General features: G+C 42.6%; 3 protein-coding genes across 3 annotated transcripts; 2 read left to right on the top strand and 1 right to left on the bottom strand.

Moving 5' to 3' along the window:
* The first annotated feature begins 298 nt into the window (after nt 1–298).
* On the top strand, nt 299–4,099 carry LOC101780814 (anthranilate O-methyltransferase 2). The gene is made up of 4 exons (XM_004966892.4): nt 299–793; nt 989–1,411; nt 2,873–3,139; nt 3,226–4,099. Exons 1-4 carry the CDS (start codon nt 518–520, stop codon nt 3,676–3,678), a joined length of 1,419 nt encoding a protein of 472 aa, XP_004966949.3. The 5' UTR covers nt 299–517; the 3' UTR covers nt 3,679–4,099.
* On the bottom strand, nt 3,757–8,286 carry LOC101775399 (mannan endo-1,4-beta-mannosidase 6). The gene is made up of 5 exons (XM_012845109.3): nt 7,791–8,286; nt 6,313–6,510; nt 5,150–5,272; nt 4,852–5,063; nt 3,757–4,779 (listed from the first exon to the last, which is right to left on the bottom strand). Exons 1-5 carry the CDS (start codon nt 8,175–8,177, stop codon nt 4,383–4,385), a joined length of 1,317 nt encoding a protein of 438 aa, XP_012700563.2. The 5' UTR covers nt 8,178–8,286; the 3' UTR covers nt 3,757–4,382.
* Nucleotides 8,287–11,967: 3,681 nt separating this feature from the next.
* On the top strand, nt 11,968–16,460 carry LOC101774990 (putative BPI/LBP family protein At1g04970). The gene is made up of 6 exons (XM_004965265.3): nt 11,968–12,444; nt 13,885–14,024; nt 14,722–15,067; nt 15,177–15,425; nt 15,663–15,788; nt 15,952–16,460. Exons 1-6 carry the CDS (start codon nt 12,019–12,021, stop codon nt 16,204–16,206), a joined length of 1,542 nt encoding a protein of 513 aa, XP_004965322.1. The 5' UTR covers nt 11,968–12,018; the 3' UTR covers nt 16,207–16,460.
* Nucleotides 16,461–16,944: the final 484 nt, after the last annotated feature.

Raw genomic sequence — 16,944 nt, 5'->3', positions numbered from 1 at the left:
TTTGACAAATACATTAGTCCCAATAAATATGTTGTAATTAATCATTAAAATTATAAATAATGACATAGAACCATTTTCCTTACAGAAGCCTCTGTGAGGTGCACATGACATGCACGTGTGACGGTGCGTGACATGTTTTCGCGTCAACAGGAATATTTTTCCATCGTACCAGTACATGTGTTGTTACATGTATTATGCTCATGCTGTGAATTCTTTTGGACATGGGCAGGATCGTGCCAAGCACAACATTAATATAATTCATTGAACTGTTAACTAAATACATATATACTTCGAGATTGGTACAACATTTTTTAAAAGAGAGTATAGTTTCTCAAAAGGCAGATCAGATTTGCTTGCAGATCTGTGCTTAAATACTGGCTCCTCGCCGTTGACCCAAAACACGCGACGCCTGCACATGCAAACCACTTGAATTCATGGCATGTTCCCGGAGAGGTTCTTTTAATGTGTTGTTACTCAATTACTCCGTCCTCCACCGTACCGTGTAATTCCCCAAGCCATGGGCGCTAAGGCGGCGATCCAGGTTAACGCATATCAAATCCTTGGTGACAATTCTCGGCCTGGATTTCCATTTCTCAGCCACCAGAAACGTCAAAAATCCCATCTGATTTTCTTGAAATTATCCCAAAGAAGGCATGAAGCCACCGAGTTACTTGCCGGTCACCAGCCCAAGCTTCAAAGATCGACTCATGTCCATGCTACTGAAGTAGAGCATGTTTTTCACATGAAAGGAGGCAATGGAGAAACCAGCTACGCCAAGAACTCTAGGCTTCAGGTTAGCTTTTTGTTTCAGCCCCGTACAGATTTTTAGCATGCCATCTCACTTCTATTGCAAATATCTGGATCGTACTATAGCAGCATTAAGTTCTCGAATTTCTAACCAAATCTCAATAAACCTAGCCATGTAATACTGTGTTTGTAACATATCTCTTACATAGTTGTTGCATACCTTGCGTGCATGGTGTGCTAGAGGAAAGCAATATTGGAGACCAAGCCATTGCTGGAGATGGCGATCGCAGAAGTGTGTATGAGTATGACTGCCCTTCCTCGCACTATGGTTGTCGCCGACCTTGGCTGCTCCTGCGGGCCGAACGCCCTCCTCTTCGTCTCCGAGGTGATCTGCACGGTTGCCGACCGCCTCAAGACGTTTGGTCACAATCCCGTGGAGATCCAGTTCTTCCTGAACGACCTCCCGGGAAACGACTTCAACCACGTCTTCCGGTCGCTTGCCGAGTTCCACATGTGCATGGCTGAAGAAGGCTCTGCGGAGGGAGGGGATGAACTGCCGGCATACTACATCGCCGGGTTACCCGGCTCCTTCTACCGGAGGCTCCTCCCCTGCCGAAGCGTTCACCTCTTCCACTCCTCCTACTGCCTCATGTGGTGCTCGCAGGTATTTACTGATGCTGCTGATGATCGATTGCTGTGCAAATTTTGGGAGGGGCTGAGTAGATTTATTTCCCTTCGGCATTTACCTGATCTAGCCTGCATACATTGGAACATGCTTACCTGCTTAGTCAACAAATAAGAACGGTAAATGGTTAATAATGGAACAGGAAGGTAACTATGCTTGTGCCTCAAAGAAAATGTTAAGCACATGTTCGGGCCAGCTATGTTAGACCAGTAGGAGAATTAAGGAATAAATAATCAGTCATCAGATGCATCAAGCACGCATTTAAATGTTAATGCAAGAAACTTTTCTGTTTCTTGTTGGTTTGAATATGCCGTACCAGTGCATAAGTATATATCATGAGTATCGCATATAACTTTTTTTGTTGATGTGTCGTAGGATTTAAGAAGAGAGGCTAGAAATACAGCTAGTTGGAGTATCCAAGACTAGAAAATAGTGTGCGTGCTTTAGGTCCATTGTCATAGATACGGCGCATGCAACAATTAATTGACTCGAATTCATAAGAAAACAATAAAATAGTAGATGCATTTTGTGAGTTTTATCATACTTGTATAGTCGTATTTACATGACACGACAATGTTGGAGAGAATGACATGACACAATGCACCGGTATTAGCCTAAGTTAAGGCTAATAATGGTGGAGTCATCTATATATTAAAAGTTACAGATAATCAAGATCATTGTTAAATTATCCATCCAGTCACAAGTGTTGTTCCAAACATTGATATGGTTTCAAAACATAACTTTGACTACCACCTCTTTTGTTATAACATATTTGCAAAGTATATCAAAGAAGATAAATTTACTCATTTATTTTCGAAGTTATTGCTCAACATAAATAAAGTAATATGTGATCAAAGTTTAATATGATTGACTTGCGGCACACAACACAAAGATTTTTTTTAACAAAGGGAGTATTCCATTCGTCCCTACGTAATAGCAATAGCCTTCAAATAAAAGCCTCAAAAGATCTAATAGGAGTTCTCTCTGTATTTTTTGGGTCAGGAAAATATCTCCAACTCCAACCATTGCTCCCATAGATATATGGCTCCTTAGAGACACCCTAGGAATGAAAGGTTTAAGAGGGATTTTGGAGGCTTCCCCAAAATGTGGAGTCTAATAGAGGGCATGCGGAGTGTATTTTTTAACTTAACCCTTGTGAGCTATTTAAAGAGTCCGCTGGAGTTGCTCTAAGGAATTTCTAAGAAATTGAACTGGAAGAAGTTTTTTGCATGCCCCCTCGTTACAACAGATAGGCTAACTCTTAATTTGATGGGCACAATTAACAGATAGGTGAGCTCTTATTAAATATACAGAAGACCTTTTTCACTAAAATGGAAAAAATATAAATATTATATTGGAACTTGAAGGTACGTACTATGTATCTGTCACTTTCTTGTGATAAAAAATCATGTCTACCTTCTGCATCGATCTAAAGCACAGGTCCCCGAGGAGCTCTTGGAAGGCAAGTACGTGAACGAAGGCAAGATCTGCATCGGGGCAACGACGCCTCCTGCAGTGGTCAAACTGTACCAGGAGCAGTTCCACAGGGACTTCTCGCGGTTCCTCGAGCTGCGGTCCATGGAGCTCGTCCCCGGCGGCCAGATGGTGCTCACCATCCTCGGCAGAAAACACCGGGATCCCCGCACCGGCGAGCTCTTCACGCTCTACGCGCTGCTAGCACAAGCTCTACAATGTCTTCTCCTAGAGGTAATCAATGTGTCCGTCTCAAAAGCCAGCGCGATGCCACGGGGGATTAAACTTAAAAGCGAGAGTTTGAGTTTTATCGTGCGCAGGGCCGCGTGGAGAAGGAGAAGCTGGATGGCTTCAACCTGCCGCTGTACACGCCGTCGGTGGAGGAGGTGGCGGCGGCGGTGGAGGCAGGTGGCCTGTTCGACGTCCGCCGCGTCCAGCTCTTCCAGTCGAACTGGGATCCTCACGACGACTCCGAGGACAGCAACGCCGTCACCGGCGGCGCACGAGAGAGCGGGGAGAACGTGGCGAGGGTGACCAGAGCGGTGCTGGAGGCCCTGCTCGTCCAGCACCTCGGGGAGTGCGTGCTCGACGAGCTCTTCGCCGTCTTCGCGCGGCTCGTCGCGGCGCACCTGGAGGAGGAGAAGACCAAGTTCACCGTCGTTGTCCTCGTCCTCTCCCTCAGGGAAGGGCGGAAAGAGGCGTCCGTGCCGCGGGCACCTGCTTCAGTGGATGGTCATGCACATGCAAAGATGCGAGTGGCCTCTGAAGTCTGACTTGAAACGAAGGAAGCGTTTCGACATTTCGCATGGATTTGGGGGACGCCATGCTCCATTGGACTCAGACTTGCTGTATTGGTGACCCTTTCAGGCTTTCACTTTGACCTCAAGGTCGCATATATAATTTACAATGCATTCATCGTCTTAAAAGGATACTACTCCCTCCATCCCAAATTGTAAGTCATTTTAGCATATTTAGATTCATAACCTTTGCTATGTATCTAGACATAGTGCATATCTAGATAGATAGTAAAATCTATGAACCTAAAATACCAAAACGTCCCAAAGGAAGTACATCACTAGCTTCATGCAGAGAACAGCCAATGCATGCTTCAGAAACTACTTCCACTACGTGTATGACATTGATTTGCTATTAAAGCTACATAAGCACCTAAAGGAAAAGTAAAATCTATATACCTCTTTTGGCGAATAGCTGACCACCACCAATTGTATGCTGGACGATAAAGAATCTGACTGGACCACCACAGATCAGAACTTCACCGGCCGGAAAATAATTGACATCTCTGTCGTCTAAAGTGGATTCTTCGCTACCAGTCTAGCTCTTCAGCTATAAACAACCTGTTTACTATAAATATCCCTGGTTCACATTTGTCACAGCAATGTGCATCTTCATGAATCCAGAGATCCAGATTGTGATTGAGGAAGTTTGATGCTTTGATATTGATATAGTAGATAAATTCCTAGGGCGGTAATGAACATTCCCAACCTGGGTCACCCTCTTTTCCATATAACCTTTGCAGTCGGCATGACTGCTCCTTTATCAACTTATATGTTGAGGGACGTTCCCCTGCCACCATGGAGAAGCCATCCTGGTACATATGACTCCCTTCAACCATCAACTGCCAAATAAGAGCACCACCTCCTGCCTGCAGCTTTTTTGCTGAATCATATATTTTATCATAAACAAGTTTTAGGATAGTGTCTCCATTGACCATATTGTTCACTCCCAGATGCTGGAGGTACCCTACTTCTGAAAACAGTACAGGTTTTCTCAAGATGTATTCACTGTCATTCAAGTGCGAATCAACCCAGTTAGAAAGGTACTTGACTTTTTCTTCCATGCTTGCCTTCGGCAACCTGTAAAACAATGCCTCAATAAATGGCACAATGTGCAATTAGATCCAATAAGAAAAATGGAATTATACTGACCAGCTATCAGGATAGGCATGAACTGATGCAAAATCAATGTCTTTAACAGCTGAGTTCTGTATGAAATCCGAGCAAAGTGAAGCTGCCCAGTCTCCAGGATTGACACCCAGCCTCTCAGATCTCCCAGGGCCATAAAATCCTTCAATACCAACTGTAACAAGATGCTTTGTGTCTAAACTCTTAACATATGCTGCCATTTCTTCTATCCAAGCCTGCAAATAAACTCCAAAATTAACCAATAAGGATTCCATCTTTCCACTTTATTTAAAGGGGAGGGGTTCTAAAAATAGCACGCTACCTGAATATGAGGACCTGATGAATTGGACACACACCTAGGCTCATTCATGAGTTCCCAAGCAAATATAGCAGGTTCATCACAGTATTTGATTCCACTGTAAGAATTTCTTCGGGTTAATATCACCTGTCAATAACAATCATATAGGTGTGAAGAAATGATGGAACTTTTTGCCAAAAAAAATGAAATGGCTAAAGTTATGTCAAAACATAGATTGGACAAAATACAGTTTTCTGGAATAGAAGCAGCAGCAGCAAAGTGTAAAAAGTGTTTTATAGTATATAGCATATAGGAACATTAGGACACAGCATGCTGAGCTATATTCATTGTAATTTTCCAAATTATGTGCATGACGGTACAGCAAAAGGTTGATTGAACAAGTATAAGGTTTTAAGGCATTAACGTAAATGGTTACATAAAAAAAAAGATCAAACATGTATGTACCTAAGGGTAGTAATTCGTCGATTTGGACATTTCATAGAACAGGTCTTGGACAATCAAGTTGACTCTAATGGCTAGATGGGTAGGTGAAAGGAAATACAGAAGGAATCATGGGATATTTTATTCTTAACATGCATCCTTAGTCCTTTACTATTAAGTGACATGGAATGAGCACTTGAGCAGTGAAATACATTTTTATGATAATGCAGTATGTAGATGCAAAATGACATAGAAATACATCTGTGCACCCTCTATGTCACTGCAATGATTGCTGCAACTTGCTATAAGCCAATAACTGCCCAAAGACATAACCATCATAGGTTCCACTAAACCAATGCTGAAATGCTGAGAAAACCAGATGCGCTCATCTAATAAGCTCATGAGTTGAGAATTTGAATATTAAAAAAGGTATTCTGTATTTGTGTGCACAGAGCAACTCTACTTATATGAAACACATTTATGTGATACTAATTCTGTTGCTGGCTAATATACAATTATAATCATGACTTGCAGAAAAATCAAAGTATCAAATAATAGAAACTACTGCTCATTGCGAGAACTCTCAGTCTGAAAAAATATCAGCTTAATAAGGACGTTTTTATGCATATTGTATAAGCCCATTAACCAAGTAAACCCACAAGAATGCAGTGAATATATAGCTAATCTATACAAGGTGACACAACAAAAATGCAAAAGAAAAACACTATTTCAGACATGATGATTACCTTTACATACTCCTTATAGTAACCTCTAATAGTTGGGTGAGAGAAAAAGGAATCCGTAGAATTTGTCACATTTGCACCAGCTGCTTGTGCCCACTGAACATACTGAGCCTTCCCTCCAAAGTTATCAAGGTTGTTGACAAGGCAAAGAATCAATCTAATATGATTTCTTCGGGCCTCATATATCACATAATCCAGCATCTACAATGAATGAATTCCAGTTTAATAATCACATGAAGATAGCCCATCGATACCCTTCTATGAGCTAGCTCTTGCTGAGGGGTTCAGAGTGGTCCTTAAAAGTACATTCCTCTCCAAAAATAAAAAAGCCTATACTTCACAGATGCCTAAAACGCTAAAACCATTCAAAAAAGAACTACAAACATTTGTGAAAGGGTACACATTAAATCTCTAAAGTACAGCTGAGAAATTATAGCTAGCCAGGATGAAAAAAAAAACTAAGGATATGCATTAAATCTCTAGAGTTCAGCTCAGCTGTTTTTTTCTTTTTCCTTTTTTTTGAAATCTAATTTCTAGGACTTCATAAACATGTGGCAACAAACTGTACTTCAAAGAGATCCAAAATATAGCTGATCCTTTACTCAACTGTGCAAGCATTTGAAACTTCAACTCATTCTTATTCAGGGAAATGTAAACTGGCCATTTTCTCAAATGACTGTAAGGAAGCTATGTGGTATACAGATATAGCTCAAGTCCTGTAAATTATTAGTCCATCGATTTATAATAATCATCAATTTATTGTGAATTTCCATTTAACAAAACAACATTTATTGCAGTATTTCCATCCAGATATTCACTGATTGAAGTATCAAGTCCATTAACTTCTTACATTTTTTGCCTCTTGGCATGTGTGCATAGCATAGTTGGTGATACTGTGAAAGGGCAGGAGCAGTAGCAGCTTTCAAAAGATTAATAAGAACTTTACAGATGATGAGTATGCATTATGAAGCGATTCAAAATACTTGGGCCTGGTATACATATTAGGTGCTTTCTTCGCAGTCGTGGAGATTCTTCTCATCGCAAAGAATATTGACAATACAATTTGCACAACTGTGACAAACAAGATAATCCAATGGCTGTAACGGTTAGCTGATTTGTCAGTTGTTGGTCCACAAAAGGTGACCTAGATTGAATTTGTTAAGACCAGTTACCAAAAAAGGCATTTCCAATCGGCTTATGCGTTTCATTATCGTAGTGCCAAATAATTAATGTAAGTCACAAACTCACAATGTTCTCATGGTACCATGCCCATCAAGTGGCATGCAACACCCACACCACATGCTTACACATGCACCTGTTTGTCTGTTTGTTAGCTGCATTGCGAGAAATCAGAATCACCAACGGACGCTCGTTAGTTAGATTCAGACAGCGGAATCAATTCTAGCCGAATAGCAGTCAATCAACTAAATAGCGCCGTCCCAATAGCAAAGAGAAGGGGATGAAAAGGGAGCGATCCGGACCTGGAAGACAGGCTCGCTGAACCGGCCGGGGGAGATCTGGAGCGCGCCGGGCCCGCCGTCGCTGAACGCCCAAGTGCGGCAGACCGTCAGCCCCATGCGCCGGCCGCGGCGCAGCATCTCGGCGGCCAGCGCGGGTGAACGCGACGAGAGGAGCCAGTAGGAGTTCCAGCCGTTGACGTAGAGCGGCGCGCCGGTTTCGGCGTCGGCGAAGTGGGTGCCGGCGCGGCCCGTGAAGGACATCCGCGGCTGCAGCCACGGCACGGGGAGCTTGAACCCGCCGGGCCCGCCGCCGCCGGAGGAGGGGCCGCTGCCCGGGAGCCAGAGGTAGGCGAGGCCCAGGAGGAGGAGGACGCCCAGGAGGCTGTAGAGCCGCGTCCCCCGCCGCATTGGCCCCGCCGCCGACGCTGCCGGCCCGCCGCGGCGCTGGGTGCGGGGATTTTGTGGATGTTTTTTTGATTGCGTGGTTTGGGGCTTTGGCGTTCGGTTCGGCGCGCGGGCAGCGCAGGTGAGAAAGTGAAGCGAGTTGACTAGCGAAGCTGTACGGGGCTTCGGAAGCGTCGGTGACGCGGATCCGTGGGCGGCGTAGCCGTTAGACGGTGCACGGACGACCCGGATCCATCCGTGTACGGCAGCAGTCTTCTGTTCTTCCGTGTGCCTCAGCGCCTGCAGACCGTTTTGTGACTCCGTTTTGTGTCTAAAAACTGAATTATTTATCCAAAAATACTAGTGAAGTTTCAACGTTTTCACCCACATTTTATATATGAGTTTTCCAGTACTTTAAGCGTGTGTTTGGTAAATTCCGGATTCTCGGAGAAACATTTCTGATTTAGTTTTCCTAGAAATATCTGTGGAAAATTAGAGTCACTTTGTAATACCATTTGGCCAGCTGATTGCATTCTGATTCATGAAACGGGGAGAAATGGTTGAATGACTGTTGTACCCTTGTTTGTATATGTACGTAGTTATGTTTCTATAAATAAGTTGTGCGATAATCACACGCGGATAACGAAAATGCATCAAAGTTTATGATTGGACATATTCATCGAAGACATATAAGTCCCTCATTGGACATAGGACATTCATCCAGTATATGATTGGTTATGGAAGTCGAGATGTTAGAATAAGGGGCTGTTTGGATCCTGGAGCTAAAATTTAATCCGTGTCACATCGGATATTCGGATGCTAATTAGGAGGACTAAATATGAGCTAATTACAAAACTAATTGCAGAACCCCTAGGCTAAATCGCGAGACGAATCTATTAAGCCTAATTAATCCATCATTAGCAAATGTTTACTGTAGCACCATATTGTCAAATCATGGACTAATTAGGCTTAATAGATTCGTCTCGCGATTTAGCCTAGGGATTGTGAAATTGGTTTTGTAATTAGCCTATGTTTAAAACTCCTAATTAGTGTCGAAACATTTGATGTGACAGGAGCTAAAATTTAGCCCGGGGATCCAAACACCCCCTAAGCATAGAGTTTTCTTTTGGCTAGTTTTGAAGGACAAACTTAGTACAAGAGACATCATGCGTCGAAAGCATATGAACCTTCCTTCATATAGCTGTGTTCTTTGCCACCACAACAAAATTGAGACACTCTTTCATCTCCTGTTGGAATGCCCGTTTGCGCAAGAATGTTGGATCCATGTAGGCCTTTTTGCAGATTTGCAACTGGATCTTTTTTCCATTATGAGTACTTTCAAAACTCAGCTTCAGGTACCCTTCTTCATGGAAATTATCATCATTATGAGCTGGTGCATCTGGATGGCATGAAATGATTCAATCTTCCGAGACATACCACCGACAACTCAAGGGCCAGCGCTCGCTTCAAGACAATTTATTCTTTAGTTTTGCATAGAGTAAAAGAGGTCTGGAAACAACCAATGGTTGAATGGTTGGAGCAGATGTTGTAATCTTCATGATTTTCTTTTTAACTTTTTTTTCTTAATTTCAAACTGCCTTGTATTTATCCTCTCTTTTTATATATATAACCAGCGGGATAAAACCCTCATGTTTTATAAAAAAAAGAAAATGCATCAAAGTTTAATAAAAAAATAAGAGGAACAAAGGAAAGAAAAAACGACAAGGGAAGGACATGTGAAAGGATGGTTTCTTTACCTCGCAGAATCCAATAGCCTGTTTAGCTTAAGGCAAAATTTGCTACAAGACATCAGAAATTGATGGACACTTTCGTTTTGTGCAAATCTGCTGGAAGACACCGTCTCGAATAAAATAATATTTTTAATCTCGAAGAGGAGAGAGAAACGTGATGAAATAACCTTTTTGCCCTCGGTCCCACATGTCTGGCGCATCGTGGGGGCTTGCAGCTAGAGCTGTCCGGTTTTTCTCCATCGAAGTGAATCACCGGTTGTGTCGTCAGCCAGTCGTCGTGCTCTTTACGAGCGAAACGAGGATCGCAAGATCTCCCAAATCTCATGGAGCACTCCTCCGGTCCAAGATCAACGTGTGGTCCTCTACTCCTCTCCTCCCTATTGCTCTGACGAGCAGTCCCCAGCAAGGATAGGGAGACAGCATAAGAGGGCGGCAGCCGGCAGGCAATGGGCACTGGACCAGTGGCAGTGTGGCACGGCAAGCTGCGGTCCACGGCTAGGGCGCCCAATCCCTGCAGTGCGCCTGGTCCCCACGGTAAGCAGCTCTAGGCTAGGACGCTCGATCCCCCACGGCGCGGCCTACTCAAGGTGGCTGTGACGCTCGACCCTAGCGGTGCGGTCTGCTCCAGGCGGCTGCGACGCTTGATCCGGGTAAAGTAGCGACGCGGACGAGTGGAAAATGGGGAAGAAAAGAAGAAAGAAGGAAAGGGAAGAGAGGAAGAAGGAAGGAGCCACATGTGGGCTAGGGGTAAAAAGGTCATTTCATCACGTTTCTCTCTCCTCTTCAGGCTAAAAATATTGTTTTACTTGAGGCGGTGTCTTTCAACAAATTTGCACAAAACAAGAGTGTCCATCGACAAAGTGCGTTTTGAACGGTGTCCTTTAGCAAATCAACATCACTTTCAATCTTTTGTAGCAAATTTTGCCTTAGTTTAATTATTTTAACTCACCAACAATGAACATAACACATAGATACAAGCTATTTCTCTTTTTTTCATTTCCGTTATTATTTTCTATTCCAATCTTAAACCTCGTGTTTATTGAATTATAGTTTTGTCTATCTATAGTACATGATTTAATATTTCTCTTAAACATAATTCAACAACACGCCAAAAAACTCAATACCTGGGCATGTCCCAAACCCATGCCTACAAAGTTTATTTATTATAGAACAATTTTATATATCATGATGATCCAATGTTCAAATGAATCAACAGAGTAAGAATTTGGCCCCCCACAATTGCGTCCGGGCAACCAGCAATGACACGATGGCATGTTGATAACTACTAAATTAAATAGGAAAATCAAAATCCAAACAAGAACCTTTCTTTCGAGGTATACTTGAGGCGAGGTTGAGCAAGAATTGCGCGTTTCCCATTTCTGGACTCGATATTGGTTAAGCTTGCTGGAGCATTTGACCAAACATATAATAATTGGCCAATCTCGTGGAAACTAGTTTAGCCTTGCAAGCTTCACTTCCGTCGTAGTACATCTGAAAACGGAAACGTGCAAGCCTCCGTAAGCATGGAGAATGATAACACACATATGCACTCTGGTGCCATAGCAGAAAAAGGCTTTCCAAGGAATAATAAAGTATAACTTGCTTGTATTAACTAAAACATGCTATAGCCATTGAAGTACTGTATAAGATGGAAGTATACACCTACAACTCCTCGTCTCCACCACACCAATGGAGCCTTTTATCCGATAGAAAGTATTTGTTTTTTTTTGGTAAGCACACAAAATCTTTTCAAGGTTGTATCAGTTGCGTTTAGTTCCAAATTGAACTTCATAAGTTGTCATCAGAAGCCCAAATCAATCTCATCATTTCCAATATGCCAGATTCATGACTCTCCCTAAAATGATTTGAGCAAATACGTTACGATTAAACACACCCATCTAATCATAATATCATGTAATACGAAAAAAATATCAAAACAAAATTTACAAAGTATAGTACATGTAGTATTTTATATACGGAATTGCTATACATAACAAATCCCAAATACCGAATACGTGACAGGAATACAAAATACAGAGTCGTCGTCTCGACTCAATAATACTCCCACAGCCTTCCTCCCCTTGCTTCCTTCCGCCGTCCTCCCCAACCCACCAATGGCCCAACTCCATCACCTTCCCCCCCTCCTCCTCCTCCTCCTCCTCTTCCTCTCCGCCGCCGCGGCGGTGCCCGCCGGTGGGGCCGATGAGGCCCACATCTCCGCGGTGGTCGCGGAGAAGGGCCTGGCCTTCGCCAAGGATGTGCTGATCGGGGAGGCGGTGCGGTCGCTAACCCCGCTCCGCCTCCCCGGGGTGGAGAAGGCCGTGCGCGTGCCCTTCCTCGGCGGCGTCCGCGTCGCCGCCTCCAACATCACGCTCTTCCACCTCGATGTTGGGGACAACTCCACCGTCTACCTGGGAGATTCGGGCCTCGTCGTCGTTGCCTCCGGCGTCACCGCCAACATCAGTATGCACTGGAGCTATCGCTACGACTCGTGGTTGTTTCCGATAGAGATCGCCGACAGCGGCACCGCCTCGATCCTGGTAATGGATGAGATTACGTACCTTGGTTGTTGCTGATTGTGCTAGATTTTGATGCGCATTGTGCTTGATTTGGTCCTGATACTCATCGAAAGCTGAGTTCGTAGAGTTGACTTCTGTGAATATTCTGTCCTTATGAAGCTTCCTTCTTAGAAATTCTAGCAGTGGTTTTATGAACTGCTAAGACTTGCACACTGACAGAATTTTGGGCTTCAGGAGAATAGTTATCCTCTTAAATTCTTTAGGTCAATGCCTTGAGTAATGGGGAAATATGCAGAACTTTTTGTCAGTTAGTGTTAATGTACATTGGATAGGAATGACGTCATCTGGTTTCCACGCTTCTATCAAATCAGGGTGATTGCCTTTCTTCCATGGACCTTATTTAGTTCCCATATTTAGTTAAGTTGCTGTAGTTCCCCATATTTCTGACAAGAAATCTTTTGACGAGGTAGTAACACAAATGGTAAATGATGTCCTGTTTCAAGTCAGAATGGTGGGTCATGCTGCAAATCTTCAAGTTTGGTTATCAACCAGTTCTAGATATGCTGGCCTGCTCAAACATTTTTTTTATCTACTATGTGAAAAATATTAAAATAACCATGAACTCATGGGATAAAACGATCTTTGAAGTCAATTGTTTCTAGATTGTTATCTGGCTAGTTACTATTGGATACTATTAGTTTGGCTGCTTATGGTGACACAGTTGGTACCAACTAAAAACCAGCAATTAGCCAATAACTTGTCAGTCTTGGTCTATTTATGGTCATTCTGGTCTTTATTCCCCCTTAAATGGCACTTGTTCTAGCTAACTGCTGCTGCATGCTTGGTCGGGGGCGTGTTCTGATGTTCTCTATGAGTCAGTGGTGTGTCTGTGGTTGAGTTTGTAAGGGGTGGGTTGGGTGTTGCATTTGTCACCTTTCCTCTTCAATGAAATGATATTCAGCTCTCCTCCATATTCGAGGAAAAAAGGGCACTTGTTTGACAGTTTGATCCACCATAGGAAAAAAAATACTAAGGGTGTTTGGTTCATTACCAAACCACGCCACAGCTTCCATGCCACATCTGCAGCAAACATCGGCAGGTGTTTGCTTAGCGCCGGAGGTTAGGTGCACGACCGCCACGCCGAAGCGACGTGGTTCATTTTTGCTGCCGCGAGCTGCCTAAGGTCTGGCAAACGGTTCGCTCGCCGTAGGTTAGGCGCGTCTGCAACAACAGCGCGGCGCGCATAGGCGCCGTCCAAACAGACCCTAAGTATCTTTGTGCTCAAACATTCTTATGCTGTTAAAATGAACTCCGGACGGATAATCTTCTTCTGTATTGAGGATTTTATCTAGCTATGACTTATGGTGATATACCTTATGTGAGTCATGTATCCTAAGCTGAATATACTATTGTTTTTGTTCTACTTACTGAGAGGAAGAAATTATTCTTCTATTTTGTAAGGTTCAAGGAATGGAAGTTGGGATAACAATGGCGATAAAGAACAGCAATGGGAGTTTGGCGCTGTCTGTTTCGCAATGTGGTTGTTACGTGAAGGACTTAGTGATATCCTTGGATGGTGGTGCATCTTGGTTTTATCAAGGGTATGTTTTCCCTTTGCATCTCTGTCGAGTGTTGATGAATTCATGCACTGCTTCCTGTCAAAATATGTCTACATAAAATCGTATTACATTTAAGGATTCAGGATTTAGTGTTCTGAAGGTGATATCTCATTTAGTGGAGAACATTTTTTTTTGAAATACCTAGTGGAGAATATTATACTTATCTTTGCTGTAATACTTGGTTGTTTTGATGGTTTTACAAACTTTCGAGTGAGATCTGGTTCACCCCATGTTCTATGCACCTCTTATCATGTGCTACAAAGTAAATAATATTTATGTCATAATATATTTGTCATGTCTCAAGCTCCTGTACGAAAATTATGCTGTACTCCTTTTGCATTTATTGCATTGATTTCACTATTACTGTAAATTCAGAAGAGGTGGCATATTAACCAAACCAAGGATAACATATTGAGTAAAGATAATCTCTTCTGCTGAGGGTTTATATTTAGTTTTGAACCATTTCCTTGGATGCCGACACTTAAAAGTTATTTGCGAAGAGATGGTATTAATATGTTACTGATTTATATAGAGAACTTTGATGTGTCCGAATGTTTGTATATATTTGTGTAAAACATTTATGTTTTGCCTGAGTTCTCTGGCTTTTATATAATTGGATGCATCAAGAAGCAAAAGTTCATACTTAACCCACTATGTTGTATTGCCTACTTGTCTGAAGGTTTATAAATGCTTTTGAAGATCATATTAAAGCTGCAGTTGAGAAGGCAATACCTGAAAATATTGTTGAAGGTGCTGGGAAACTGGACTCATTTCTGCAAGGTCTTCCTAGGACTGTTAGTCTGGATGACGTTGCTGCCTTGAATATGACTTTCATTAATGATCCGCACTATGGCAATTCTTCGATTGAGTTTGATATCAATGGATTGATTACTTCAGCAGTTGCTAAGACAACCAATCTGCAGAAGCATCCGCACCTTTCTTTATCTTGTGGTGTTGCATCCAAAATGCTTTTGCTTTCACTTGATGAAGATGTATTCAATTCGGCATTAGAAGTTTATTTTAAGGTAAGAGCAACATTGTATATAGGATACCATTTTTCTTCTAGAATGTCTTTCTCTGTGTTCTACAATTATTCGTTGCCTGGCTTCTACATGAACTACTTTTTGGCTTCAGGCAGATTCAATGCACTGGGTTGTCGACAAAGTCCCTGATCAATCTCTACTGAACACAGCTAGTTGGAAATTTATCATTCCTCGCTTATACTGGAATTATCCAAATGATGATATGCGGCTAAATATTTCGATGACCTCATCCCCAGTGATAAGGATTACATCTGAAAAAGTTGGTGCTACCATTAACGCAGACATGATAATTGATGTTGTAGATGACAAGGAGACAGTTCCGGTTGCATGCATCTCAGTGGTAAGAGCCATCAAATTATAAAATTAATATATGATGTTTTGTTTCTTTTTTCTGCATTTTCCAACAAAGCAAAGAATATTTTTTCTTTTTCACCTATACATACATTTAACAGACTGTTTTAATTCAATGTGTCTCTTTTTGGTGACCTTTTTTAACAAATCATTTTTTCTTCCTAATTACCCTAATCATATATTGTTTGTAGCTTCCAATAGAATTTAATCATATAGTTCTTTGCAGGTTGTAAGTGCTTCAGGCGTTGTGGAGACATCTGGCAATAAAGTTTATGGTAGAGTTGACTTAGATGATTTCTCCCTTGCGCTGAAGTGGAGTAAAATTGGAAACTTCCATATGTCTTTGATTCAGGTAGTCAATCTCAGCAACTTTGTGCATTTTTCTTGTTTATTTTGCTTTTTTTTTCCCTTCATGATTGTTTAGCCATCAGCAGAACATTGTTGCCAAAGAATGATTTATTCTCATTCATGTTTGTTCCGCTGAATTGAATCATAACAAAATGTTACCTTTGCAGGGAGTTATTCGTGTTTTCCTGAACACCGTATGCATGCCTTACTTGAACTCCCGGCTAGGGAATGGATTTATCCTGCCCGTGGTCCATGGTTTCACACTTCAAGACGTCTACGTTCTAACTTCTGCTAAGCAGCTGACACTTTGTTCTGATGTCACCTTCACCAACACAAGCAGCTTGGCGAGTTTAGCACTTCTGAGATACAGGGAAGCGCGTGTACCCTCTGTCTTGGCCGCAAAGCAGGCCTTGGCATTTTAGAGTTGGAAGTAGAACACTTGCACATACGTGTACATTACTGTACATAAGATCTCTTTATCAAAATTATTCGTGCATAAGATCTCTTTATCAAAATTATTCACATTCATTTGTATTAATTCAAGAATGATGTACATATGAACTCAGAAACATTTCTGCAGATTATCGTACATAATCGACTCTCTCAAAATTACCCAGTATTCAAAATCTTGTACAGCTTTGAATTGGAATTGTATACAATGTACAGTTGATAGTAATTCTTTGAAACAAGGAATAAAGGAACCTTGGAGGAAAAATGGAGTTTTGTTTTGAAAGACAGTATACATCGTACACACACTAACCCTTATGGATACACGTCCTGAAAGAAAAAGGGTGCGATTGGTTCGTTGTACCACCCCGGACGTGGGCTCCTCGCGTGCGACCTCCATGCGATTGATTACCTGAGCTTCTTCCTAGGCCTGGCCTGCGGCATGCAAAAGAGCGCCTGGAGCCTGGCTCCTGGGGTGCGGCCAGATCCTTTGTTTCCCCGGAGCCAAGCTCCCGGGATGCGGCAGCTGGCGCGAGCGCGCGCGGGGTGAAACTGCATGCGTGTGTGCACGCGGAAAGTTCTAGGGTTACCGTCCCGATTTCGTGCCATCCGTCAGCTATAAATCCTCACTGCTCCCCCTCCCACTCCCCCTCGCGCACTCTTCTTCTTCCACCGGCGCCCCGCAGGTGAGAGGTCACACCCTTCGTCTCCCC

The sequence above is a fragment of the Setaria italica genome, chromosome IV, assembly GCF_000263155.2.
Source record: "Setaria italica strain Yugu1 chromosome IV, Setaria_italica_v2.0, whole genome shotgun sequence".
Lineage (NCBI taxonomy): Eukaryota > Viridiplantae > Streptophyta > Magnoliopsida > Poales > Poaceae > Setaria > Setaria italica.
This window is presented reverse-complemented; position numbering and strand designations above follow the sequence as displayed.

Bases quoted from the DNA above. Each gene is read 5' to 3' on its own strand.
- LOC101780814 (XM_004966892.4), top strand. From the start codon at position 518: ATGGGCGCTAAGGCGGCGATCCAGGTTAACGCATATCAAATCCTTGGT. The intron at 794-988 runs GTTAGCTTTTTG...ATGGTGTGCTAG, and splicing joins CCAAGAACTCTAGGCTTCAG to AGGAAAGCAATATTGGAGAC. The intron at 1,412-2,872 runs GTATTTACTGAT...TCTAAAGCACAG, and splicing joins GCCTCATGTGGTGCTCGCAG to GTCCCCGAGGAGCTCTTGGA.
- LOC101775399 (XM_012845109.3), bottom strand. From the start codon at position 8,177: ATGCGGCGGGGGACGCGGCTCTACAGCCTCCTGGGCGTCCTCCTCCTC. The intron at 6,511-7,790 runs GTCCGGATCGCT...CATTCATTGTAG, and splicing joins TCAGCGAGCCTGTCTTCCAG to ATGCTGGATTATGTGATATA. The intron at 5,064-5,149 runs GTAGCGTGCTAT...GTTTATTTGCAG, and splicing joins CATCAGGTCCTCATATTCAG to GCTTGGATAGAAGAAATGGC.
- LOC101774990 (XM_004965265.3), top strand. From the start codon at position 12,019: ATGGCCCAACTCCATCACCTTCCCCCCCTCCTCCTCCTCCTCCTCCTC. The intron at 15,426-15,662 runs GTAAGAGCCATC...AGTTCTTTGCAG, and splicing joins CGGTTGCATGCATCTCAGTG to GTTGTAAGTGCTTCAGGCGT. The intron at 15,789-15,951 runs GTAGTCAATCTC...TTACCTTTGCAG, and splicing joins TCCATATGTCTTTGATTCAG to GGAGTTATTCGTGTTTTCCT.